We start from the raw sequence: 26,745 nt of genomic DNA, 5'->3' as shown, positions 1-26,745 counted from the left end.
TACTTGAACCTAACAATTTTCTGTAAATAAAAGATACTAAAGTTTCTCAGGCTTCTCATAGGTATATAGTCCAATAATATAGTCCAAAAATTTACAACTTGTTAAACCTATCCAGTTTTGCTTAATGATTAGTAAATAAATTATGTTCCTATGATTATATTTAAAGCATCAACCTGAAGTACAGTATAGACTGTAACTACAGTGATAATTAGCTATCCTGATTAGGGATGATGGAAACTTCCAAAAATGTCTGAGGGCCAAATATGGTGTCTTCCTTAGCACAGTATTTTAGATGTTCTAGAATGACTATAGAAATTGTTACAGAAGAGGTTGGATAACTTTTAGTACAGTATATTTGTGAGGATTTTTTTCTTTACAGATGATCGATTTCGTTCAATTATTGATGATGCCTGGTGGTTTGGAACTGTTTTGAGCCAAGAGCCATATCAACCACAATATCCAGATAGCCCTTTTCAGTGTTACAGTGTTAAGTATGTACATATTTGCTTCAGGATGGTCACATTAATGATAACTTTAAAAACGTGTCTCTTTTAACTGCAAATTATAATTTTATGAAAGCATGTTAGTTTTTATAATGAAAAATTGGGGGTGGGGGTGGGAGCCTTTGAATCAGGGTTGACTCTTGGTGAGTGCTTGGACAAGTTCCTGCCAGGTCTTTTTTGCTATCTTTTTTTGGACATGGTTTGCCATTGCTTGTTTTCTACGGCTGAGACTGGGCCAAGATTACTTAGCTGACCTGTGCCTAAGGCAGGACTAGAACTTCCTTGTAGATTCTATCCTGGTATCACTACACCAAATTGGCTATCTTGGAGCTTTTTTACTTTTGCCTAGTTGAATGGAAGACAAAAAAAAATAGCATGACCATTCATAAAGCAAAATAAATTTTTGAATATATTTAGAAAGAAAGAGAGAAAAAAGATGGCCAGATAAGATAAACATAGGAGTTCTAGTTTCCTTGGATGGATTATGCAGACATTTGTAATCTTGGTTTTGATCCTAAACACTTACTAGAAAGTGAGTTTCATAGTTTCTTTAATGTAGTGACTACTATGATATGACAGTGATGTGACTACCTCACATCAGAAAATGTAATGAGATCATAATTAGACCATTGTAGTTAGACCATTGTAGCTCTAAAGAGATCATGATGTCTATTATAGCTGTAGAGAAACTCCTTGGCTTAGGTTTCCAGAATGTGATACTGAAAAGTGTTAAATAGACAATAAAAAGTTAGTGGGGAAAAATGCAACTTTTGCTAGACCCAAATCAGAGTCTTGCACATTGGAGTTGGGGACCATTGATAGCAATAGCATTATAGCAATAGCACTTACATTTATATACCACTTCATAGTGCTTTATGTCACACTCTGCATGGTTTACAATGTCACCATATAATCCCCAACAATCTATGTCATCATTTTACTGACTTTGGAAGGATGAAAGGCTGAGTCAACCCTAAGCTTGTCAGGATAGAACTCCAGATCGTGGGCAGAGTTAGCCTGCAATACTGTGTTCTAACCACTGCATCACCAGGGTTCATATGAAGAAAATAGGTGAGGGGTATGATGTATGCTTATATTAATGAAAATACCTTTAATTCCTTCTATAATTTTATTCCCTTAAGAAAATATTCTATCTAGTGTATGTATATATAACATGTAACAAAAGTGCAATTTTACATCTAGAATGTGATATTTTCTACATAGAAATATCTTCACTGTTTTTTTCTAATTTGTTTAATAGATGGGACAATGGTGAAACTGAGCGACTTAGCCCATGGGACATGGAACCAATTCCAGAGAATGGTATATTAATCCATTTTGTTTATGATTTTCCTAGTGGTCAGTTTATTCAGTTAATGCTAGTAGTTAAAAACTGCTAGTAGTAGTTAAGTAGCAGTTAGCTACTAAGGAGTTGGTACAATTAACTTCCAGGTACAATTCAGAGTGCTATTTGTTACCTTTAAAACCCTACATCATGGGTGTCAAACTTGCCACATCATGTGACATGTTGTGATGTATTGCGACTTGTTTTGCATTTCTGGGGTGGGTGTGGCCTCCCCATGATACAACCGGGTGCGGGCCAGCAGTTTGACACCCTTGCCCTACATGATACAGATCATGATGTATCTGTGTCTCATTTCTGGAAGTTGAATCTGCTTGTACAGTGAAATCTTAATGAGGGCTTTTAGCGGCTTCCACTACTGAGGATATGCCAACTTTTAAGAACCTTGGGCGTCAACCTTCTACGTGGTTCCATCGCCCTTGCCCCTTTATAACATAAGCTGCCTAAAATCTCTGGTAGTGTAGCACATATAAATTGTAATAAGCAAACATCAGGGTGTTTTTCTAAGCTCAATATATCTATTTGCCATCTATTTTTTTAAAAAAAATAAATTAGCATGTTAGTAATATTTTTTCCTAGTAGTATCTGCCTTATAGGAATAGTTAATTTCATGACCTTGATTGATAAAGCCGTTCCCTGTATTCACTGTTTGTTCTTAGAAATGTAAATAAGATAACTGAAGCATATTAATGGCTGTTCTCATTATAGGCGGTAGCAAAAGCATCACATATAGATTCCTTTTGATGTTGCTTGAATAATACTTTGCTCAGATACACATAACTTTCTTGATCTCAAGTGATGTACTGAAAAATTTGAAGCATAATTTGCATTTGGATAAAATTAACCTTATACATGGTTCCTGAATGCATTATGTTATTGTATGTTATTGGTTTTTTTTTAAATAAATCTTTATTTACATTTCGTGTTAAAAACACACCATACACTAACAAAGACAAAAAAACCACATTTACAATATATAAAAAACGAAGAAATCAAAAAATTAAAAACCATTTCAAAAATTTCACATTATATCTACTTCTAAACTAACAATTATATTCCACTCATTAAGTCTCTTATAACCATCCAACTCCAAAGCTTATTCATTAACAAAGACTATATCACTTCATTTTTGACCAACCTCCAAGCCACCCTCATTTCTTTAATCGTTTATCCATCCAAATATACCATTTATTCCATGATAGAAATGCTGGTGTCTCTTCTTTACCCTTCAACTTCTTGGACAATGTGTCTGCTTCTGCACAATCAAGTATTCTCCTAATTATAACTTCATCCGGCAGGGTATGATTTGCCTTCCAAAATTGAGCATACTCCATCCTTGCCGCCGTTAAGATATGTTAAACCAAATACCATATTTCCTTCTTAATAGTTCCAGGCCTGGAGCCAAGCAGATACGTCTCTGGTTTAAGATCAACTAAACACCCTGTGATTTCCTCTATCCATTTTTGGATCCTCATCCAATATCTAACCACTTGTCCACCACAAGTGATAGTATGGACATGTCCACCATAAGTGATAGTATGTGCCAATCCCTTTACCACACTTCCAACAATCGGCCGACAATCCGGGGAACATTTTGGAAAGTCTAGCCGGAGGGAGATGCCATCTATAAAGCATTTTGTATATGTTCTCCTTATATGACGTATGTTATTGTTGTTAGCCGCCCTGAGTCCTTCGGGAGATAGGGCGGCATATAAGTCCCAATAATAAATAAATAAATAAATAAATAATAAATAGCTGAGTTTATAAAACATGCTAAGTCACAGACCATAATATATTGGGACAAACAACATTCACAATGACTGAATTAAAACAATATGTTGAATGTGGTTTGTTTGGTTTTTAATTCGTGCACTGTGTGTTTCAAAAAGTTGTTCTGGTACAAATGTATACTCAAAATCATTCCTTTTGCCCACTTTTCTTTTGACAGAGAAAGTAAATAGGCACTTAAAGCATTTTTACTAGGAGAACAAAAGCAGCTTGTGAAAAAACAGAAAAAAGAATTTCATAGCAGCTGTTGCAGCTATTATATTTTTAAAAAATATACTTAACTTTAAATATTTCCATTTCTAGCTCTGAAGATATCAGTGTGGAAAATTCTGAAGATAAATATTTAGAAAGCAAAAAATTGAAATGATTTTGTTGGTAAAACTTTAACTGTAGGAAAAGAACAGGCAGGGCTCGTGGGAAGGCAAAGTTACAAGCGTCATCAGTTAGAGTCCTTGTGTTGCCATAAGAAATCCAAGTCCAGCCTCTCTTGATTTCTGTTCTAGTGCCTTTTTCTAGTGCCCATTTAGTACCGACCATTACTTGACTAGATTCCTTGTGTATAGGTGTCAATTTCTGAAACGAACCTGGCTGAGGCCATCTTTTTCGTTCTAAGTTGCCACAGAGATGGGGAGAAGGGGGAAAAGTAGTATTGCTATTTATTACTGCTAAGCTTGTAAGCCGCCCTGAGTCTTTGGAGAAGGGCGGGATATAAATGGAATTAAAATAAATAAAATAAATAAAAATAAAATATTACTACACAAAACACCGAGCAGTCCTGTGGGGAACCAAGGTCATTCCCCAGGTGCTGGAAGGAGGAACAAAGATGAATTGAGAAGCCTGCCAGTTGCTTTTATTGGGCAGCGTGATCTGTAGCGGAGTAGAGGGGAGGGAAGTATTACTTTTAGTTACATTGAATCTCTAAGGAAATTTCAGAGTTGGTTTCACTTTTGACAGTGCAGATATTATGTATCCAATAAACATGTGCTTTGAGGAAACTTCAAGCCTCTCGGAGTTCTGCTTAATGTGGCTTCATTAGTTGGAACCTTGACAATAGGTTTGAATAAATCTTCGATGCTGCAACTTTATGAATGGTCTGATTCTTTGTGCCTGACACTAATTTCTGCTGTAAAAGCTTGGCATAAAATGATTTGCTAACCTTGCTACATTTTGTTTTTTTTTTCTCTTTTACATCTTTTTTTAAAAAAAATTAGTTGATCAACCTAAAGAAATGGGAGCAAGTGTTTCTGTTACTGCTGAAGAAATGGCGAAACTACTGTATAAACCTCAAAAGGGAGAATGGCCAGGGAAATCGCAGAGTGAAGAGTGTGAACGAATTATTTGTGGAATTGATCAACTTTTGAGACTTGGTAAGGTTTTAAACATTTGATAGCTGTGTTTCGATAAATATAAAGGCATATATAGTGTTGTACACTAAATTCAGTTGCTTAGGTGTTGTAAGTATTACAGGTTTTGTAAAATAAACTTAATTTACAATTTACTGAATACTGCATTATTTTCTGACAATGTATTTAGTTATTTCAACCAACTAAAATTATTTTTATTTTCATTATTTTTTTTATTTTAATAATTATTTTGACAGATATTTCAGCAGCTTTTGCTAGTCCAGTTGATCTGAATACGTATCCAAAGTATAGTACAGTAGTAGCTTATCCAACCGATCTTTGGACTATTCGGCTGAGACTGATGAATAATTTCTACAGGTTAGTCTGATTTGGTACTAGAAACCAGTTAATGGAACTAGCTTCTAAAATTGCTATGAAGTTAAACTTCAGATGATTGATGATGTTTGTGGAGAGATGAACATATATGTGATTTTCAGAGCTTACATACTTTAAAATATGGTTGCTGTAAAAGAGTAACTTGTGTATTCATAAAATGGTGAAACATGGTGAGTATCATAATACCAGATGGCAAACTGGTGGAGTAGTTCCCTCTGTCTCCTCAGGTTGCATTCTATTTGTCTCTTTTTGAAAAACTAGAAAAAGCTTTTAGCTTCTCATCATATCAGCATAGCTGACTCAGGAATTCTGGGAGTTGAAGTCCATGAGTCATAAAAGAGCTGAGGTTGTCTACCCCTGGTATAGTACTTTTAGTGATGTGCAGTTTCTGTCATATCCTAAGGACACCTTTATTGATTAGGATAAGAATAGTAGATTCAGATATTTCATTTCACCTGTTCTTGAAGAAAGGTGGGTAATCAATGTCCTCTGGCAATTGGGGAAGACTGATATATAAAATTATAACTATGCTGCTGTTACTAATTTTGCATTGCATAAGTTTGGAATAAATTAAGAGACAAAATAAAAATAACTTCTATAATTGCTTAGGAAACCTATGCATGAAACAATAGTTTTGCATGGTACAATTAAAACTTTAGGAAGTACAACACTATCTTTTTTCTTTTAACATCATTTATTGTTTTATCATAAAAATAAAATATAAAACAGAAAAACGAAACAAAAGCATACAGTCAATCCTAAGAAAAAAATAATGTACAAAAAAGAGGCCTAAAGTGAACAAATAACATTTAACATGTAGGATCCAGTCTGGCTGGGTGCTACAAAAAAGATAAAGCAGTAAATTTTCCTCCCCTTTTACAAATTATTTTATTTTTATCCAGTATAAAAAAGAATGAATTGTTGATGTTTTTCTTTAAAGATCTAGTTTTAGAGACTGCAACTTTAACTGTTTGCTTGCTAAATATCTAGGAGACTTTCTGCATTGATTTGGGAGGTAAGATGTATTGAAAGCAATGCTCGGACCTTCAATGAACCCAATAGCAAAATTGCTAAGACTGCTCAGAAAATCACTGATCAACTCTTAGAATTTATAAGGTAAGCAATATATCTGTAGAACAGCAAAATATGAGCTTGTTGTTTATAGTGATACCAGGTTTATTTACTATATGTGTCTCTGATGTACAAAATCCAATTAAATCTAGCTTAAAATAATACTATTTACTATACTTATCCATATATTTCTGAGACATAGTTTGCTTCCATGTCCACATGTTACCATCATTTCCAGGCTGCATATCCCATTCTTTCTGCGTGCCGGTCTCTGTGCTACAAAGCCAGCACCTCATTCTCTCAATTGTTCACTGGCTTGCAAAATAGCAAACATGATTTGAGGAAGGAGGCATGGAAGAGGCATGAGAACAGGGCTTCTGCTTTTCTAAAACCAGTGTCCTATTCTTGCGAGGCCTGGGCAAGAGCAGGAAGTTTCTGAGAATGGTAGGCCAACTTCCAGAAAGAACAGGAGATAGGCTTATAGAAGGAACATGACATTGGTTTGGAGAATGGTATGAAGCAACCAAGGCCAGTGGTCTGTGGCTTGAGGCAGCATTTTTCAGTGGTAATGGTGGTGCTGGAGCTGAAGTAGAGGCCTCGTACTAGAGGCCTCGTACTGCTAGAGGCCCTGGGCCTCTACTTCAGCTGCAACATTGCCACCACTGAGTGCTGCTGAGAGCAGGGTAGCTAAAAAAACATAGTGGTGGGGGCTGGTGGAGGAAGTTGCAGTGCCCCCGCAGTTGTAAACTGTAGAGCTAGGTGGGTAACAACCTTCTGTGGTGTAGCAGCTTTGCAGTCTGAGGCAGCTGAGCCTTCCATATTGTAGCATCCCCTAACTTGCACATGGTCCATTCCAGGCCACCCAGCCCCCCCTCCCCTTGAGGCACTTCTGCACTCCTTACTGGATCCCAACTTTATGACCTGTAATTTTCACTTCATAACAGCAGCCAGGACACAGGATTGTGGTTGTTAGCAAAGCAGTCACGTGACATCTCATTTAATGATTGCTTTGCTTAGTAATTGGGATTCCAGTCCCAATTGTGGTTGTAAGTCAAGGACTACCTGTACATTTTTGTTACACTTTGAAACATATCAATTTCTATTTATTTTTAAAAGCCATGAAATGTTAGCATTCAAAAAAATAGATTTCAAACTTACACTGATAAAGTCAAGAGTCATGTTTTTGTGCCTGAAATATACTTCTATTTTTCAGGAATCCAAATTGTACTAACATTTTTGAGTTGTGTACTGCAACCAATGAAGACAGCATTGCTGCTACTGAATCGGTAATAAAGCTTGCTTTCTATATATATATATATATATTAATCCCATTTTATATCCTGCCCTTCTCCGAAGACTCAGGGCGGCTTACAATTTAAAGCACAAATCAATGTGCTTAGCAATAGCCTTCATTCTATGTATATGCCTGCTTATTAGGGCTTTCGTCCCCCCCCAAGCGGCATTATTACAAAGTCAGCTTATTGCCCCCAACAATCTGGGTCCTCATTTTACCTACCTCAGAAGGATGGAAGGCTGAGTCAACCTTGAGCCTGGTGGGATGCGAACCTGCACTAATTACAGGCAGCTGGTGTTACTTAAGGAGGCATTAGTCCACTGCTCCACCAAGGCTTTTGCAGTTAACTATTAATATTTCTGTTTCATTGCTATGTTGTAAGGCTTTAGTCTTCCACAACTGAAGAATTAATTTGGATTCAACCTAGTAAACATATTAAGCAAAATGGTGTTTGGTACCTTAATTCAAAATAAATTTATGGTTAATATATCTGGTTCATTTCCTAGGATGATGAGTATAAACCAAGGACATCTTCTAGGAAAGTAAGTTATTTTATCTATCCATAACTTTCTTCTTTATGAATCAATAACAATTTTGTATTTTTAAGTGGCTAAATGCAATTCATTTGTTGTAATTGCATTTTTAAAAATGATAAATATTTATGGGTATTTTACTTTTTGTTTTTTTAAAGAGACAATCCTTGAAGGGAAAAAATACCACAAAATCACGCTATGATGAAAACAGATGGAAGAAACAATGTATGGAACTTGTTAATCTAATTTTCCAGTGTGAGGATTCAGAACCCTTTAGACAGCCTGTTGATCTGGAGCAGTACCCCGTAAGTAATTATTCTGTGATCAGTTATAGTCAGTTACATCAAGCATGCCACATTTTAAAGCATTCTCTCATTCATTGTGCTTTCTTATTCAAAAGAAGAAAAACTTTTGCTTCAGTTAGGAATTTCTGGTTGGAAGGCACCTTTGTTCAATCACAGTACACCTAAGAGAAAATACAGTATTTTATTTCCTAAATGGAAAAATAATCAGAATGCCTACCATTCCATGATGATGGGCAGTCTCTTTTTCTCTTTTCAATATGGTTCATAGTATAGCCATAATACAGTATGTATCCCTACTGGAATTTCTCATGATCTTGCCACTGCCGAAAAGCAAATGAAGTTACAGATGTTTTGATGACTAGTTGCTAAACCTTGAATCTAGTATTTCCTAAGCACAGAAAGGGTACTTTAGACAAAAAGAATACACTTTTGCCATGCAGCACTACTGCCTTTTTCATGTTGTGATCTTCAAAGCTTGTCATAGAAATGGAGATGGACACACTGAGTGTTTGCATTCCATGTTTGATTCTGAGTCACAGAGTACAATCCTAATAAAACAAATATTATCAGCATTAGAATAAAACTTGCTGAAAATAATTTAACTTACAGTTTCCAGCAAGTTAGTGTCTGAAGCATGAATCTCCCCCAAACTGTTCTGGAAAAGGAAAACTTTAACACTGGTGGAAGGCTGTTGGAGATGAAACAAGATAAGCCTTTGTTGGTAGGTAGTTGAAAATCTAGGTACAGTTATCAGCTACCCCTTCATAAGTTAAATGAATTTATGGGCCTATTAGATATAAACAATCCTTATATTACATTATATTAGTATTGTATGGTATTGGTATTAATATTAATATTGCATTGTATTTCTACTGGTACCATACCATACCAATGCTATTTTAATGAAAAAGATTCTAAATCATCTGAAATTAAAATGCTTGGAAATTTTTACAAATATATCCAAGATGCTTTTCCTCACTCTGTCTTTCTCTCTTCTTTTTCTCACTTTTTATTCTGCCTTTTCAATCTTCCGAAAGAAACTGCTGTAGTTTTTGTTCTCTTTTTATCATCATGGTTTAGAGGAGAATTACAGTTTAAAAATTCGATTTTTATGGGCTAAGGAAATGTGTTTCTTTAGCATGATATTTATTAAATTGTCTTGTAAAGGAACGATAAAATATAAATAGGAAAAACAAATTATACTGGATTAGCAAAATCCACTAGGATTTTAGAGTTTAATAATCAATGATTGGTAATATATTTTTATATCTTATAACACAGTTATTCAAATGCTATTTGAGATAATAGACATGCTAATTTCAGTCTTAGACTTAATTCCAAGCTACATGCTCCTATTACTTACTAGTTGTGCTTGCTTTTAGTCCTTAAAAAATGTGTATTAAAGTGACTTAGTTTGCACACTTCCTCTCTGTGTCTGTCTTGTCTATCTGTCTACAGGCTTTCACCTGTATATGAGAAACTCCCCAGCCTTTTAATAATGGAGGCATTTGGTTATCTTTATTTAGGACTACAGAGAAATTATAGACACACCAATGGACTTAGCCACAGTAAAGGAAACACTAGAAGCTGAAAATTATGATACTCCAGTGGAACTGTGCAAAGATGTCAGACTAATATTTAGCAATGCTAAAGCATATACCCCAAACAAAAGGTCGAAGGTAACATTTCTCTACTGTTTACTACAATAACCAAATAAGTATTGTTAGCAGTTAGGCAAAGGTTAGAGGGATAGGAAACAAAAGTCATGTTGGAAGATAACTGAAAATGTGAAATCAATCAAAACTACTATGAGAACTTAAGGAACAATTGGTAAATATTTTACTTTAAAAACATATTTAGTTTAAAGGAGAATAAGCATAAGACTTTTGACAGTCCTTAATACATGCTCTGAATGTATAAGCAGTTTCTGACTATGTGGCTAAATGTGTTAATTACAATGTCTTGGGTAATATTTTCAAATACTACTCGATTCCAGTATATTCACTTTTCTAAGCTTTCTTAGGCAACATTCATTTCTTATGGTTAAATTGTTGCAGATGCTCATTATAGCCAAATTGAGAAATAGAATGCCCAAATACAAGAGTAGTTTATTGAAGAAGCACTGTACATGTTTGCAGATAGGTGGAGAATTTAATGTGCCAAAATACAGTCCTAAAATTGGGTTCCGCTTATCTGTGAGTGTATACATTACTACTTTTTAAAGTAACCATATATCCCATATATACTTGTGGATAAGTGCATCTGTAGATAAGCCAACCTTTGAATTTTTAACCAAAATACAATTAAAAATGTACTACCAATAAATAAGACACTTCTGAATAATAAAACATACAATAATTTTGAGGGTCAGCTTCTTAACAGATGGAACATTGGTAATGATAATTTGGATAAAAATGTGATGGTTGGTTTTAAATTATTATTCTCCATGCATGAATTTATATGTCAGTATATATGATGATGTGCTCAGTATGGTAATGTGCTCAATATGGTAACCAGTGCTACCATATGCATATTAAAGTATGTCTATAATTGATGAATTGGTCATACTTTTGGGTAAATTTGCATAGGATGTTAATTGACTGCAAGAAGAGAAAGTGCAAATTCTATATAAAAGGTATTAGAAAATAAATTACTGTTTCAACAGACTGAATAGCAAGTGGGCATAAGGAGAGAGGATGTGAAATTGCTTGTAACAGAGTGAAAATAACTATTACCTTCTACAGAAGTCTGTGAAGTTATGCTAATACAGGATAAAAAATGGGTGCTTGGAAATTAAAAGTGAAAAAGTTTATGGATGAAGAAAAATTTAAAAGATAATTACTGCTGCAAAAAAAATTGAGGAAGAGAAAATACTCATATTTTAATATGAATGTAGTCAAAGAGAACGAGAACAGGTTAAGTTAATGAGATAGAAATAAACCAAGCATTTTTGATGGAAATAAATTGTTGTTGAACTAGATGAAGAGAACTAAAAATAAAAACCTATCAGAAGGAATGGAGAAAAATAAAAGTGAAAAGAATCAATTTCATTATTTTTCTTATTTCATATATTTAATTTTTATGGTTTACTGTTTTGTTACTCCTTTTCTTTGATTTGCTATTGTGATAGGTTGTATATTGTTAATTCATACTTTTAAAAATAAAATTATTAATTTATCAGTTGCATAACCTTCATAGTATATTAATTCAGTCTGCATTTCCTAACCTAGATATATAGTATGACACTGAGATTATCTGCATTATTTGAGGAAAAAATTAGAAGAATTATCTCTGACTTTAGAACTGGGCAAAAGCATAATGAAAGAATATGGAGAAGTGAGAGATCCAGCAGGAAGTTGCAAAGTCCGAATAAATCTGTACAACATTCTGCTAAAATACTGAGGTAAGTTTGTCAATGTATATTACTTTTAGAATCATATTGGTACTAGATCATCTAGTCCTTATTTAAGCAGTATTTATTAATCCCAATAACTGACAGGAGTAAATTCTCATATTCAGTTAGTTTTGATCTACTATTCATTTTAAATGTACTTTATCATAAATTATTTTCTGCTTCATAAACATTTTCTGAAAAAATTATAGCCACAGATGCATTAATAATACGTCTGCGGTTATTGGAATAGATACTGAAGGAAAATCAATCATAACAAATACATATCAAACAGATACCTGGTTGTGATGGTTGCTTACTTTTTCCATGTTTGTTAATTGTTGCTATTTTTTGGTTTTCCATAGTGAATATCAGCCTCAGGACCTCTGAAATAATTGAATCCAACCTCCTTCCCATTTCAAAATTTGCCAGAATTAAACTGCTGCTTTTTCACCCACAGAAATTTTAGTAAACTGTAATTCACCTCAAACAAATTCCTTAATTAATAACTAATTTTCCTTTTTATTTGTTAGACTTTAAACTCTAAAGTTTAAATTTAATTAAACTACAATTGATGAATATTTTAAGAATATTGTGCATTATGTTGCATCATTTTTAAAATGATTTCATTATTAATATCTGATACAGTATGTAATTTTCATTGAGGTGTTTTATTTTATTTATTACAAGTAATCTTATCTGTTGTCCAAAGTTTAAGACAACATACATAGCACTTCCACCTCTACATTTTCCTTCTTCTCTTTTATTGTTGGTTGTACTCAGAGATCATGAATGATTCAAAATCACCTAGAAGGTTGCATAGAAGAGTGAAGATGTAGAGCCAGTTTGGTCTAGTAGTTAAGGCACCAGGCTTGAATCCAGGAGAGTATGAATTCTAGTCTTGCCTTAGGTATGAAAGCCAGTTGGGAGATTGGGCAGTCACTCTCTCTCAGCCCAACTCATCTAACAGGTCTCTTGTTGTGGGGAAAAATAGGAGAAGAAGGAGTTTTAGGTATGTTTGCAACCTTGAATTGTTTTTAAAAATAATAAAGGTGAGTTATAAATAAATAATGCCTGGGTACCCCCCATTCTTACCCCAAAGTCTTAACCAGTACAGTGTAATTAAATACAAAGGCATTTAGAAAATAAATTGCATTAATTAACTACATATTGTTTTCATTCTGTATGTTAAGAAACACAAAACAGAAGCAGTGTAAATCTCAAACAGAAATTCAGTCTGAGACAGAAAACTCTTCTAATCAAAATACACCAGGCAAAAAATCCTGTGTCACAAGCCATAAAATGTATACGACTAGTTGTACTCGTAGTATTGCTGGAATATCTTCTGACTCTACCTCTGCATCATATTTTGGATCAAATGCACGGACCAGAGACACAGCAGTAGCGCACAGTTGTACATTATCAACAGGTAAATAAACAATTAAAACTTGCTTTTAATTCCCTCCCCAGTTGCTTTCTTCTCTGTTTGGCTTTATGATGAGAGTAAGGAATTGGTTGGCCTCTTTCAAAGAGAGTTTTTTTTTCTTTAAAAAAGTGATACAGAGGAAAAAAACTTTATGAATTTACATTTTTAAAGGTGATGACTTTATCTAATTTAGTAATGAAACATCTGCAAGAAAACAATCAAGCTCAGAGAGCACCAAGGACACCACAGATTGGAGGCTCTGGGTGACCTTATTGATATCCAAGGGCATGAAAGGACTACAGTGGTGGGTTACACGTCCCTACGAATGTTTCTGCAAACATCCTTTGGCCTTTTACTTTTCACTTTGGGTCCATAAATATTACAATGGCAACCTCAAGAAAAGCATCAAAATTAGAAGAACGAGTTTAAAAACCAGAGCATCATCAGATATTTTCTTCAATCCTTAAAAAAAGTGCTTTAATTACAAGCTTAAAGATTTGTAACAAAAGATTTTGTAAAATATATAACAACTTCATAATGAACAAACAACAATCCCATGAAGTTCTGGTCTAATTTTCTAGTTGGCTTTACTATTTTCAAAGGTACTTTTGTGAAAGAAAAAAAATTCAGTCTTCTAAAATAATTGTTCCTTTATCTGTTTTAAAAGTGTCTTAAATATCAACTTGTTGAGCTTTTTCTTTTAAATTAAAATCTTCAAGAAAGGGTTTTTTTCTTCTTAATTCTAAAAACTAGGTGATTCAATGAATATCTTCACTTTTTCCCTGCTGGTCAGAAGATCTCTGTTAAGCTGTAAATTTATTAGATCCAAAAGTGGGGTTTTGCAAATCAAGTGTCCATCAAGGCTGCACAATGAGTTTGCTCCCAAGTCACTCAACTCACAAACAACCATAAGAAACTCAGTTCTCCTTGCAAGGAGCAATTATCCAGAACGCCAAGGGGGTGATCTCTCATTTTCCACAGAAAATTTCTTCTGCCAGAACTCAGTGCCCGGCAGTGCTGTCCCTGCTTGCAAAAACATCTGTAGGGACCTGTCTGTAACCCACTATAGTCCTTCCATAACCTGGATGCCGTAACTTCTTCAGAAGTCATAATATCTTCTTATGTGCCTATGTGAATAATTATCACCAACTTTGGAGAGGTAAAGCTAAATCCTCTAGGATCTCTTGGGATATCCTCCTAGCGTTGAAACTATGCCAGTATCACATGTCAAATAATCATGGAAATGTTTCACATTTTCCAATGGGGCTATTATGTGCCCATAAAACGTAATATTTTGCATTTAATTAATATCCCATTATCTTTAATTATGGGGAAATAAACCAATGTTCCAAATAATCAAGTTGCTCCAGATTTACCAATTGTTAATAAAATGTAGGAAAAACAATCACCTCTATTGGGGTGTTTTTAAGACTGATAATTTTATTTTAAAAATATTACTGCTTATCAACATGATCTTATTCTGTTAAAGTTGATAGATATATGTTCTATATTTTACATTGCAGTAGTTGTTTTGAGTCCTAATGTTATCAGCCCTATGTTTCATATGTAAGTAACTAAAGAAAAAATAAGTTCCACGTTTTTCTAAAATGGCTTTGGAGTGGGATCTAGTTAACTTAAGAATCTTTTATAGTTAACATTGATTATTGAAGTTTGAGAGATGTTAACATTAGGTTTTATAAAGCTCATTTATGCAGCAATCATTCTTAAACAGTTGATTTTTGTGTGGTGGGATTTGATGTCTTTTTTCCCTTCTTATTCTATATCATTTTAAACCTTTTCTGATGATCTCCCAAAACTTTAAACAGCACACATAAAGTGCTGGTGGCTATTCTTTTGCCAGAGTACATTGAGTAAGATCTAATACAAAACTCTGCAAACGCTGTCTACAACTTCTTGTTATGTTAAAATACATGATAGAAATATTTACAATTCTGATTAGCTTTATCTCATTTAACTCTTCCAGAAAGTGAGTTAGAACATTCAACAACTGCTTCATCTTCGAGTAGTTCAGAGGAGAGCAAAGAGAGTTCTACAGCTCTGTCATCTCCAGTCCTACATAATGGAACTTCTGGAGAAAAACAAAGTATCTTCAGGATTACTAGAAGTAAAATATATCAGCAAAAAGAAATAGGTAAGTATATATTTATATATATTAAATGTATGTCATGTCTGTAAGTCCTGAGCAACTTAATGACAATCAGAATTGTTAAAAAGTATGATAAACCCAACATGAAAACATTGTTATAAGATTTTATTTATTTGAATTATATGGCTACCAACTCATAAAAGGGAATTTTGATAGCTTGCTATGTTAGATCCCATCAAAGGAAAAAAGCTAATTGAAAAGAAGCAGCCCCACAAATAACCTGCTTGGTGCAGTGAAGACTTAATACTGTAGGTAATTACTAGCATCTTGAATTGCACTCAGAGTTCAAGGTGCTATAATTATAGGGAATCACTGTGGTTCATGGAGTAGTGGTTTGACGTGTACATTGTAGACCATCTACTTAACACTATTACTAATATTATTACTACTACTACTACTAATAGTGCAGCATTCTGGATCAGTTGCAGCTTCTGGGTGGTTTTCAGGGGCAGTCTTAGGTAGAACATATTACGGTAGCCCAAATGGGAGGTGGTGTACTAAGATAATTTCAAAATTGTTAAGAGATTACATTAAATAATGCAAAACAGCAAAAATAATGGGATTCCATAATTCCTATTCCAAAAACCTTCTGAAATATTGTTGTACATCTATTTTTTTTTCAAAATGCCCCATCTAGGGTATCATGGGGTAATTACATGAAAGTACATCTTAATACAACCTTGTACTTGTGCACATAAAGGCACTTGAAAACTAAACAGAGGCCTATTAGTAAAACATGTGCACATGCTCATCACACTATTCCTTTATAGACTAAGGGCATTATTCTACTAAATACAGAAGACATGCAGACATAAGAAAAGAAATTAAAGGCAGGAAAAGGCAACCTGTGAAAATTATTCTTTTTCTCCTTTGATTGGTCGTTAGCGTGATTCCATATAGTTTCTTACTCCAATCTGTTGTTCTAGCCCAGGGGTAGGCAACCTCGGCTCTTTTATGACTTGTGGACTTCAACTCAGGAATTCTGGGAGTTGAAGTCCATGAGTCATAAAAGAGCCGAGGTTGCCTACCCCTGTTCTAGCCTATCAATGGCCCTTTTAAAGGTATCAATTAGTTCAGCAGTCCCCAACCTTTCCGGCTTGGTGGACTGGCAGGAGGAGAGGGGATAGTTCTGTGTGAGCGGCAGGCACAAGTGCCAGCGCCACACCCGCTGCTTATGCAAATGGAGCTGGGCATCATACTTGCGTGCCGCTTGTGCAGCCTGGTTCCAAACGAGCTGCAGCCCAGGGTTGGGGACCCCTGAATTAGTTGGTGTGTAGCTGCCATTGTTTTCATATGCTACTCCCAAGCCCTCAAAATGTGGCAATGAGAAAGCTATTACTTCTTCTTGGAAGGCAAACCTAGGAGTGAGGAGGGGCTTTTCTCCAGGTATAAGCCTTAAGACCTGCATTCTGACTAGAAATGAGATTAAGCTTCCTTGCTGGTAATCAGAAATGTGTTTCATAGTAAAACCAACTGCTGACCTAGCTTACATTGGTGGTGTTCACTGTACATCTCTTTCTAGCTTCGCAACCCATGCTTGCTTTCACCACATCGGTGCATCTCATGCATATTACCCTTCAGCCTTGAAAGCTTTTCACCTCTTTGGGATTTCATCAACTGCCTCTAAGGACAACTTTCTCAGTCTTCTTTTTTCTCTCAGCCCATTCACCCTTCATTTATATAAATGCAATTTGGAAATCTTTATCTGCATGTATTCTGTCAGTAAAATGTAACTATGGAAAATATTCCTCCAAATGGCTTATAAAAGATGAAAGAACACATACCTACGTTTACTTAAGGCTAGAACCCCACAGCTTTGCATAACTTAGAGTTTAGGAATAGATGAAATTATTTGTTTAAAATGTTTCTTGTGTTTGTGTGTGTATTCATTCATTCGTTTATATTTATTTATTTATTTATTTATTTATTTATTTATTTATTTTAATTCCATTTATAATGCAGATAGCCAAAGGACTACAAGGAAAAGGATATGGGAAAGAAAAACTGATAATTCAAGTGAGCATTATGAAACTTTGAGCAATAGATTTGGTAGGTATAGAAAAATACCACGTAGAAGTGCTACTGTGGCAGCTAATAAATTAAGAATGATGAGCGATGTGGAAGAAGAGTTCTTCAGCTCGGAGAGTGGTGGTACCAGAAGCAAAAACAGAAAGCTACCTCATCGCAATGCTTCTGCTGCAGCCAGAAAGTTGTTATCAAATGATTACGGAGAAGAAAGTTCTGAAAGTGACAAAGAATTGGAAGAACAGTCTGACAGAAGAAAAGCTCCTAAAACTAAATCTTTTGCTGTTAAAAAAAGGCATAGTAGTGGATCTGAAAGTGGTCATTCACGTTCCGAGAGTGGGATGAAAAAAACACCAAAGAGGTCCCCTGTTAAAGAGGGTAAAAAACTATTAAGAACTGCTTGTCGTGTATCTCCCAAAATGAAACACAGCCCAGAATGTTCGGAAGATGACTCCAAAAACCACATATCAGATGACGAGAGCATTCAGAAAACAGTTCATCGGTTGTCATCTTCGTACAAAATTAATGCCAACAGCAGCTCTGAGACAGATTCCGAGCCAGAATGTAAAGTTTTACCAAGACATAAAAGGGCATCAAGGGCATCATTTCGCTTCAGGAAAGCTAAAATTTTGAGTGATTCAGAAGAAGGAGTGGAGTCAGGAAGGGATGATGAGACTCCTTCTTCAAAGATCAGAATCTTTTCTGAAACCTCAAAACGTGGCCAAAATGACTCCTCTAATTTAGAATCTGGAACTGATAGCAGCTACTCAAGAAAAAGCCAGGAAAGGAAAGACATCAGGAAAGGTGATGTATTTTAAACTATACGAAGTATTAAAATAAAAGGGCGTAATGTTATGCAGGCTCCATATTTTAGTGTCATTTAGCACAACAATGTATTCTCAATCTAAGGATTTAGGGGCAACTTAGCCACCTGAATTTATTTTAGGAATACAGCCTTGCTCACATCAAACAAGTATTTGTAATGTATTGTTTGAGATGTGCATGTTTTTTTTTAAAAAAAATGATAAGCAGTTACTGGTGCAGGGTTAGGGTTAACCTAATTCTGACTTTATCCCTCACTTCCTCAACCCATAAACAGAAGGAAGGAAGAGATTGACCCTTTTATATTCCAGTAACTTACTTCCAGCCCAACCCCCTCAGTTTCTATTTGCTCTACATGAGTTACACTGACTTTCCCACTGCCTAATTTGAAGGGAGGCTTGAAGGTAACAGCAGGGAAATCAAATGCTTATTGAGCGTCACATGTGGGAAAATTGGTGTAATTCAGTGTAGCGCAGGAAGTAATTTGAAGGGATTAAGCTGGAAGAAAGTTACTGGCATTCAGAAGGAAAGCCAAGAAATTGGGCTAACTAGCAATAGGCAGGTTAGAAAATGTGTATTTAACATACGCAGGGTACGTGTTATGTTACAAGGGATTGTGTGTGTCTGAGAAAAAAGGTTGCTTGAATTAGCTTAAAAAACCAATTCTGCAAGAAAGAACAAATAATTTGAGTAGAACTTACTTAAAACAAATATGCCATTAAAAAGTTCAATGGAAGAATCTTAGAGTGGGACATAGAGTGTCCTAGAATTGTTGTATCCAGTGTAAGTCAGTCATCGGGGCCAGAGTTTTATTCTTCCAAGCTTTCAGATTTGTGCTGGAGCCCATCTGGAAAAAGAAGAGTTCCCTGAGGATGGGCTCCAGCACGAGCCCGAAAGCTTGGAAGAATAAACCTCTGGTCCCAGTGACATACTCAAGTCACATATATTTTACCTTTATTCGTGTATCCCAGAATTGGCAAAGGTAAGCTCAAAACTCAATCTCCCTTATATGCATTTTTTTCCAGGCTTCAATAGTTTTTCTTCCTATGAATCTCATTGGCAGCCATGCTTTGATGCCGCAATGAGCATTTCTTCAAATCGCAGTGCTCAAAACCCCAACCTTGATTGACTGTCTGCGAAATCTAGTATTTAATGCTTTGACATATTGAAATGTCATCATACATCTTGTTAGTTTTTGCAGTCAGATCATGAAACTTTCTGAAGTTGATAATAATGATGAGTAAATTTTGCCTTAGTTGCAAGGATGTTTACTTACCTTTATTATCTCCAAATGGGTTATTTATTTAAACTGTGTTTATTTCAACAGTTTTTGTGAGATTTTAATGCTTTTATATTGTGTATTTTTAACGTAATTGTTCTGTGTGCCTTTATAGACTCTGTTGTCAAAGCAAATGGGCTCAACAAATCTACCAGAAAAAGACCATACCAAAGAGATTGTCAGATAGGAGTTTGTAAAACAGAATACGTCTATCAAAAATTGCCCCTTAGAAGCGGTACTGTGACTGTTAATAAATTAAGTCTTGTGAGCGACGAGGAAGACCTTGCCAATTCAGAAACCTGCAGTACCAACAATAGAAAACTGAACTATCATGGTATTGTTTCAACAACTAGAAAGCAATTAAATAGCTCAACAGATGGAAGTCAACAGTCTGGTGAAGCAAAAAGGAAACAGTACTGTAGAAGAAAATGTACTCAGTCTTCCACAGCTGCCAGGATATATGGTAGTGACTCTGAAAACAGTTCATATTCTGAAGGTGCTGAAAGAAAAATAATGCATATTAAAAAAGCCCATAGGCACAAGCCTAGAACTGCATGTGATAAAAGTTTAAATCTCATTCTAGAGAAAAGTCTGAAAAACCAACTCTCAAACGATAGAAGTCCTGATAAACATCCTGTATTTGCACATAATACTATAGTCACTTCTGAATCTGAGGCAGATTCTGAATTAGATCAATACAGTGACAATATTAAACAGGAGCACATGTTTCAGAAGACCATAGACACTCCAGGAAAATCTAAAAATGAATCTGAAATACAGCATAAAGGAAATGGAACCAATTCTCTGCCAAATAGCAAGGAATCTTTAAAAACCCCAAAATCTAAAGCCAGAGTAGATTCCAGTTGCCCTTCTGATTTGGAAATCGAATCTTATTCCAATGCTAGCAACTGCAGCGATGTCACAACACAATCCAAGAAAAAGAAAGAAAAATCAGATGACATTAAGAAAGGTAATTTTTATAATACTGATAATATCCTTTCTTTGATAATCAAAGGATTAAATCAGAGGTCACCAATCTTTCTCGATTGGTGGACCGGAGGGAAAGAGGGAAGCGTGTTTGTGGAGCCATGAGGAAGCGTGTGACACGGCAGGGCTAGTACCCGTGTGATACTAACCTGCCCTAATCTTGTGCAGCGGCAGCTCATTTTCGCGCCCCGAGGCTCGGCGTCCCATTTTCATACCCCGAGGCACGGCAGTGGCCTTTTTGCATGCCCTGAGGCGTGGCGGCAGCCCCTTTTTGCGCCCTGAGGTGTGGTGCCCCAGGTCAGGGACCCCCTGGATTAGATTATGTGAAGTTATCTTTGTTATGTTGTGTAAATTATAATGTATATTATATTTCATATAAAATAAATACAATATTCCTTACATTAAGGATTGAATTCAAGGGATGTATAATTTATTTGTTTTTTGAAAATGCAATTTTATCTACAAATTAGAAAACTATGGAGTGTGTTGGGGGCAGATTTCTTGATATTTTAAAATATCCTTTTTTGTCTAGAAATTATTAAATATTGTTTAATATGTAACTGTTTTGCTATAGATAGTTAATATTCTTTAAATTTTTACTTTCTCTTCAATATGTTACTGCTTTTGTATCTTGGGGTTTGTGCTTTTAATTTTTGTCTTTTTAAACTTATTTAAATTTATTGGCTGCCCAACTCCAGTGGACTTATAGGTAGTCCTCGACTTATGATTACAAATTGAACCCAAAATTTCCATTGCTAAGCAAAACAGTTACTGAGCTTTGCCTCATTTTATAATTGGGTTAAGTTAGTAATACAGTTATTAAGTGAATCTGGCTTTCCCATTGACTTTGCTTGTCAAAAGGTCGCAAAAGGTGGTCACATGACCCTGGGACACTGCAACTATCATAAATACATGCCTGTTGCCAAGTGATCACATGACTATGGGGATGCTACAACAGTCATTAGAGTGAAAAATGGTCATAAGTGATTTTTTTTCACTGCCATTGCATTTGAGACAATTACTAAATGAATGGTTGTAAGGCAGGGACTACCCATATTTATTTAAAATAAATGAACATTTGCAAAAAATAAGAGTTTATCAAAAAGACAGCTGTTAAGGTTTCAACAATACAAAATGCACATATGATTTTCATGTACAAAGCTATGAAATAGGAAGAGCAAGAAATTGTAAAGTACACTAAGGAATTGTTTTTTAAAATGTTTCTTATGTTAAGGTTACTGAAGTTCCAAAAATCACTTAGAATATTAGCACCAAAATTATATAAATAGTAATTGAATTTTAGAATTTCATTGTAGTTTTCAGTATAGTGTAGCATGTTTTCACAGTGAAGGGAGGAGCCAAGCTAATCTGTTAGGCAGAGTACACAAGCAAGTGTTCATGAACAGTAAATCAAAATGTATAACAATCTGGACTAATTATGATCAAAGTATTATATCATTTGTCTTAACTTGTTTTATAACTAACAATACTTTATCTATAAATGCTTTCTCTACAGAATCAGCTTCTCAAGAGATGAACCAAAGTCCAATAGTACTCAGGAACAGAAATGCTTACAAAAGATATACAAAGTTGAACAACATGTCAATGAATATTAAAACCTTCAACGGAAAGAAAATTCCACGTCGAAGTGCTGCTGTGGCTGCAAGCAAAATAAAACTTATTAGTAATGCAAAGGAAGAATTCTCAAGCTCAGAAGTTGGATACTGTAGAAAAAAGAACAGAATACTTCCACTCCGCAGTGCCTCTGCTGCAGCTAGAAAAATACTGGATGATTTACCTTCACTCTCAGATAGTGGAACAGAACTGAAAGAATGTAAGATAAAGGGGAAAAATAATCAGAATAGTTCTTACTCAACTAGGCAATCTAGTAAAGAGCTAAAAGCAAGATATTTAGATGCTGAGGAAGAAAATGAGTTAAAACAGAGGAGCAGTCATAGCAATGACTCAAGAGAAGATTCTATCAAACCTGTATGTAAAAAGATTAAAGTAATACATTTTGATGAAGAATCTTCCAGCAGCATTACATCTGAGGAACCAAAAAATTCAAGTCAAGATAATGTAATAAGCGACTCAGCTGCAGACTTTGAACTGGAAAAGAAATATAATTTTACAAATGTGAGGAACACCAGGCGCAATGGAGAAAGAGAGAAAATGGGACAAAGTAGCGCTTTGTCAAAGAGTAGACAACTAGGCATTCCAGAGAGCTCAAAATCTGAACCTGATAGAAGTTCCCATTTTTCTTCTGATTCAGAAACTCAAACAGAATCCAAACCCAGTAATAATAATGGAGGCATTAAAACAACTAAAAGTAAGAGGAAAGCCACTTCAGCAAAGAAAAATGGCTTTTCTGAATCTTACAGAATACCTCAGAAAAGGAAACGGCCAAGAGTGAATGAAGAGAATGATTCTGACGAATTGCATTACACAAAATACAAAAGAATAAATCGACGCTCCAAAATCAGAACTAGAAATAGGGGCAGGCGAACTGTAAGGTATGCAGATGATGAAGAGGATTGTGAAACATGAAGATCTAGCCCACTTTCCTTTTGTTAGTGATACTAGACTTATGTTGGAACTTCTCTTCCTCTAATTCAGGGAATATATTTATATTTTTCTATGAAAAAGTTAAATGTGGAAGCTCTGTTTTGATAATATGACTTGCACTTGCCTATCTGTGCACATATGCCAAAATGTGCCTCATTATGAAGGCAGAACTGTTGTCTTTAATAATATTTTGTTTGTTAATGTAAGTGATGAGGGGATAAATATTAGATAACAGCTTTAATGCTGTTTGATTAAATAGCATGGTGCTGCAGATTGAGACTACCTATGTCATACTATATTAGTGTGTTCAGAACCAGATGAATCTGACTACCACGGTGTTTAATATTTAATTGATCATTAATGAATAGAATTAACTAGTATATATTGTAAACAAATCTTAATTTTAAAGAACAAAAATGTGAAAAATGGCTACCAAATATTATAGCAACTTGTAAAAATGAGCAGTGCTATTGATTTGAGGAAAAGCTTGAACTGATAATAAAAATGCTTATTGGTTTTATAAATATGTGGATTAAAATTTGTTGTCATATCCCTTTTAATATATGGCACCCATGCTGTAAATTTAAGATCGTTAAGATACAGGTGTTTACTTTTTTTGTGAAAATTTGTGTTTTGTGCTTTTTCTTTAAAATAATTAAAGCTTCTGTTCTGTAGAATACTAATATTTAAGGTGTTATTGGTAAAGTTTAATATTTACTAAAGTTCTTCAAATTTAATTATTTATAATTCAGACTATTAGTGCAATTGAACCACTCCACCGCTTGATTTAACTAAATAAAGCACCTTCATGTTGGTGGTGTTTAAGTTGACATTGTTGAAATAATAAAATAATTACATTTCTTGTAGCATATGAAAAATGGGAAATACATAATGCTATGTAAACGTATACATGATAAGATGTCAGTGACTTCCTTTACAAAAGTTCTATTGCCGAATTTCTTTCTGTAGAAGAGCATGGTCTTTAAACCACTTGTTTCTGGGTATGTTCCATTGTTAGATATGTTCATTTATAGCACACCAGTTTTATTTTTCTCTTAGACCTGCAATTTTATTTTGAGAACTATTTAGGGTTATATATGTGATAATTTTATGTAACAAAACCCTGAACGTTGGTTTTGTCTTCCACTTTTTTGATTTCTCAAAATAAAATTATCCAGATAAGATTGTTGTCTACAAATTATAATATTCAGAATTCTTTATTTTTGTATGTTAAGTTTAAAATGTGCTTTAGAAAAAAATTGCACATTTCTGAATTTAAAGTGAAGATGAATGTAGTAAATTTGTTTATTTAGGAACTTTTGAAAGTGTATTTTTATTTCTGAAGTAACAAACGATAAAGAGAAATCCCAAAGTTCAGTAATTTATCTGAAGTGCACTGCTCATAAAATACACTTTTATTTGCAATTTTGGAATAATCTTGAATTTTAACTGTTTGTGTTCTATATATATTATAGAAAACTAATACAAACATTAAATAGTTTCACCCAAAAACATTTAAGGTATTAGAATGGATACTGAATTTGCCCAATGACATACAATAAATGGAATGTTCTCAAATGACATCATTATTGTAGTAATGGCTGCAAATTATCTTTGAAAAATCAAAGGAGTAGGAGATCTTTTGTTTCAACTGCTACTTGTGGACATTAGAAGACAAATCCATGTTGTGGTAATTTTAGTGAAATACTAGATTTGGTGGAATAGTTTCTTTTCACACCTGATATATTACAGCTGTGGGCAATTAAGGAAAAAAAAGATTATTATTTTTCATGTTCATATTTTAATTTTTTTTTAAATAGTATGCATAGTTTATCTAACGCTCCAAAAAAAACCCCAAAACCACCCAACCTTTGGAAGAAGGTAATTATTTAAACCTTAGATTAAAAGAGAGAGCTTCCATTGGGAATTCTTGAGTTGCAGCTTAGAATACCTGGAAAGCAAGATTGCAGATAGCTATTTTGCAGAAAATAACACATAACAGTTACTTGTTTTACCATTTTCTTCCCCCCTCCTTCCATGTAGTGTAATTTAGTTCAGGGCTTTTCAACCTTTTCACCCATTGTACCACTTTTAGGATATGGCAACATCCGAGTACTACCCGTCGCCTAGCAAGGTGTCAAAAACTTGACCAAAAAAAGAGGAAAAAAGTGATGAAGTACAGGTAGTCTTCGACTTACAACAGTTCGCTTAGTGACTGTTCGAAGTTACAATGGCACTGAAAAAGTGCCCCCTAAGCCACAGCCGAGCAAGACACCAAGCAAGGTTTTCATTGTGAACATTTCTGTTGAGGATTGGCAGTGGGTGGATGGGGGTGTTTGGTTTTTATTCCCCCCCCCTCTGCTGGGTGGTTGCAGCAGGTTTTGGTCACTTCACATGACCCTGGGACACTGACCGTCATAAACATGAATCGGTTGCGAAGCATCTGAATGTAAATCACAAGACCCTGGAGATGCTGCAACATTCCAGTTGATCGGCACTTCTTCTGGGCTCAGAAACGCCAGGATCAGCGCCAAGCTCCAGCTGATGAGCCCTGACAGCCCCGAAGAAGTGCTGATCCTGGCGCTTCGCTGAGCCCTGATAGCCCTGCAACTCCAGCCATCTCTCGCTCAGGCTTGTGTGGTGCTGCCACCAGATCAGCTCATTCCCCTCCCCCACCACCACTTTTCTAGGATGGCTGCGTACCACCTGCCAGGTGCCAATCTACCACAGGTGGTACCCGTACCACTGGTTGAAAAGCCCTGATTTAGAGAAAGAAAAAAAATGGGGAAAGAAGGGAAATGGCAGATGGTTGTGTGGGCAAGTGTGTTGGGGTAGAAGCTTGGCGATGCAACCATTTGTGTTTGCGTAGGATGGGGGGGAATCACCTAGTATCCTCCTTAAGTTGAGAGGGAGGGCCCAGACAACTTGTATTTTGCCCTTGCTGATTAGAATGTCAAAAATTTGTAATTTAGTCCTCTGGCTGTATAATATAAAGGCATGTGGTGCAGAGCCTTCCCTCCTTGGGAGACAGACCAATTGAGATTAAGAAAATATAAACTACTTTTTTAAAAAAGAAAGATAAAATGTAAATGTCCCTTTTAATGTTGGGTATTAAAGTACGAAGGGACGCGGTGGCTCAGTGGGTTAGGATGCTGAGCTTGTCGATCAGAAGGTCGGCAGTTTGGCGGGTCGAATCCCGAGTGCCGCGTAGCAGAGTGAGCGCCTGTTACTCGTCCCAGCTTCTGCCAACCTAGCAGTTCGAAAGCACGTCAAAATGCAAGTAGAAAAATAGGGACCACTCCGGTGGGAAGGTAACAGCGTTCCGTGCGCCTTTGGCGTCTAGTCATGCCGGCCACATGACCACGGAGACGTCCTCGGACAAGCGCTGGCTCTTCGGCTTTGAAACGGAGATGAGCACACACACACAAACGACTAGCACACATGTGCGGGGGAACCTTTACCTTTTTACCTTTTACTATTAAAGTAC

General features: G+C 35.4%; 1 protein-coding gene across 2 annotated transcripts in view; it reads left to right on the top strand.

Moving 5' to 3' along the window:
• The window catches only part of BRWD1 (bromodomain and WD repeat domain containing 1), an 82,303-nt gene extending 57,863 nt beyond the window's left edge, over window positions 1-24,440 (top strand). For both annotated transcript variants that reach the window (XM_083361422.1, XM_083361421.1), the window contains exons 28-42: window positions 380-491; window positions 1,765-1,826; window positions 4,866-5,021; window positions 5,255-5,375; window positions 6,384-6,509; window positions 7,678-7,750; window positions 8,265-8,300; window positions 8,450-8,596; window positions 10,123-10,275; window positions 11,827-11,999; window positions 13,181-13,416; window positions 15,398-15,565; window positions 17,543-18,409; window positions 19,822-20,676; window positions 22,210-24,440. In XM_083361422.1, coding sequence (XP_083217548.1) covers window positions 380-491; window positions 1,765-1,826; window positions 4,866-5,021; window positions 5,255-5,375; window positions 6,384-6,509; window positions 7,678-7,750; window positions 8,265-8,300; window positions 8,450-8,596; window positions 10,123-10,275; window positions 11,827-11,999; window positions 13,181-13,416; window positions 15,398-15,565; window positions 17,543-18,409; window positions 19,822-20,676; window positions 22,210-23,240 — 4,316 coding nt within the window. In that variant the 3' untranslated portion in view covers window positions 23,241-24,440. The remainder of the gene's footprint in view (window positions 1-379; window positions 492-1,764; window positions 1,827-4,865; window positions 5,022-5,254; window positions 5,376-6,383; window positions 6,510-7,677; window positions 7,751-8,264; window positions 8,301-8,449; window positions 8,597-10,122; window positions 10,276-11,826; window positions 12,000-13,180; window positions 13,417-15,397; window positions 15,566-17,542; window positions 18,410-19,821; window positions 20,677-22,209) is intronic.
• Window positions 24,441-26,745: the final 2,305 nt, after the last annotated feature.

This window comes from Vipera ursinii (genome assembly GCF_947247035.1).
Source record: "Vipera ursinii genome assembly, chromosome: 4".
In the NCBI taxonomy this organism is placed as follows: domain Eukaryota; kingdom Metazoa; phylum Chordata; class Lepidosauria; order Squamata; family Viperidae; genus Vipera; species Vipera ursinii.
This window is presented reverse-complemented; position numbering and strand designations above follow the sequence as displayed.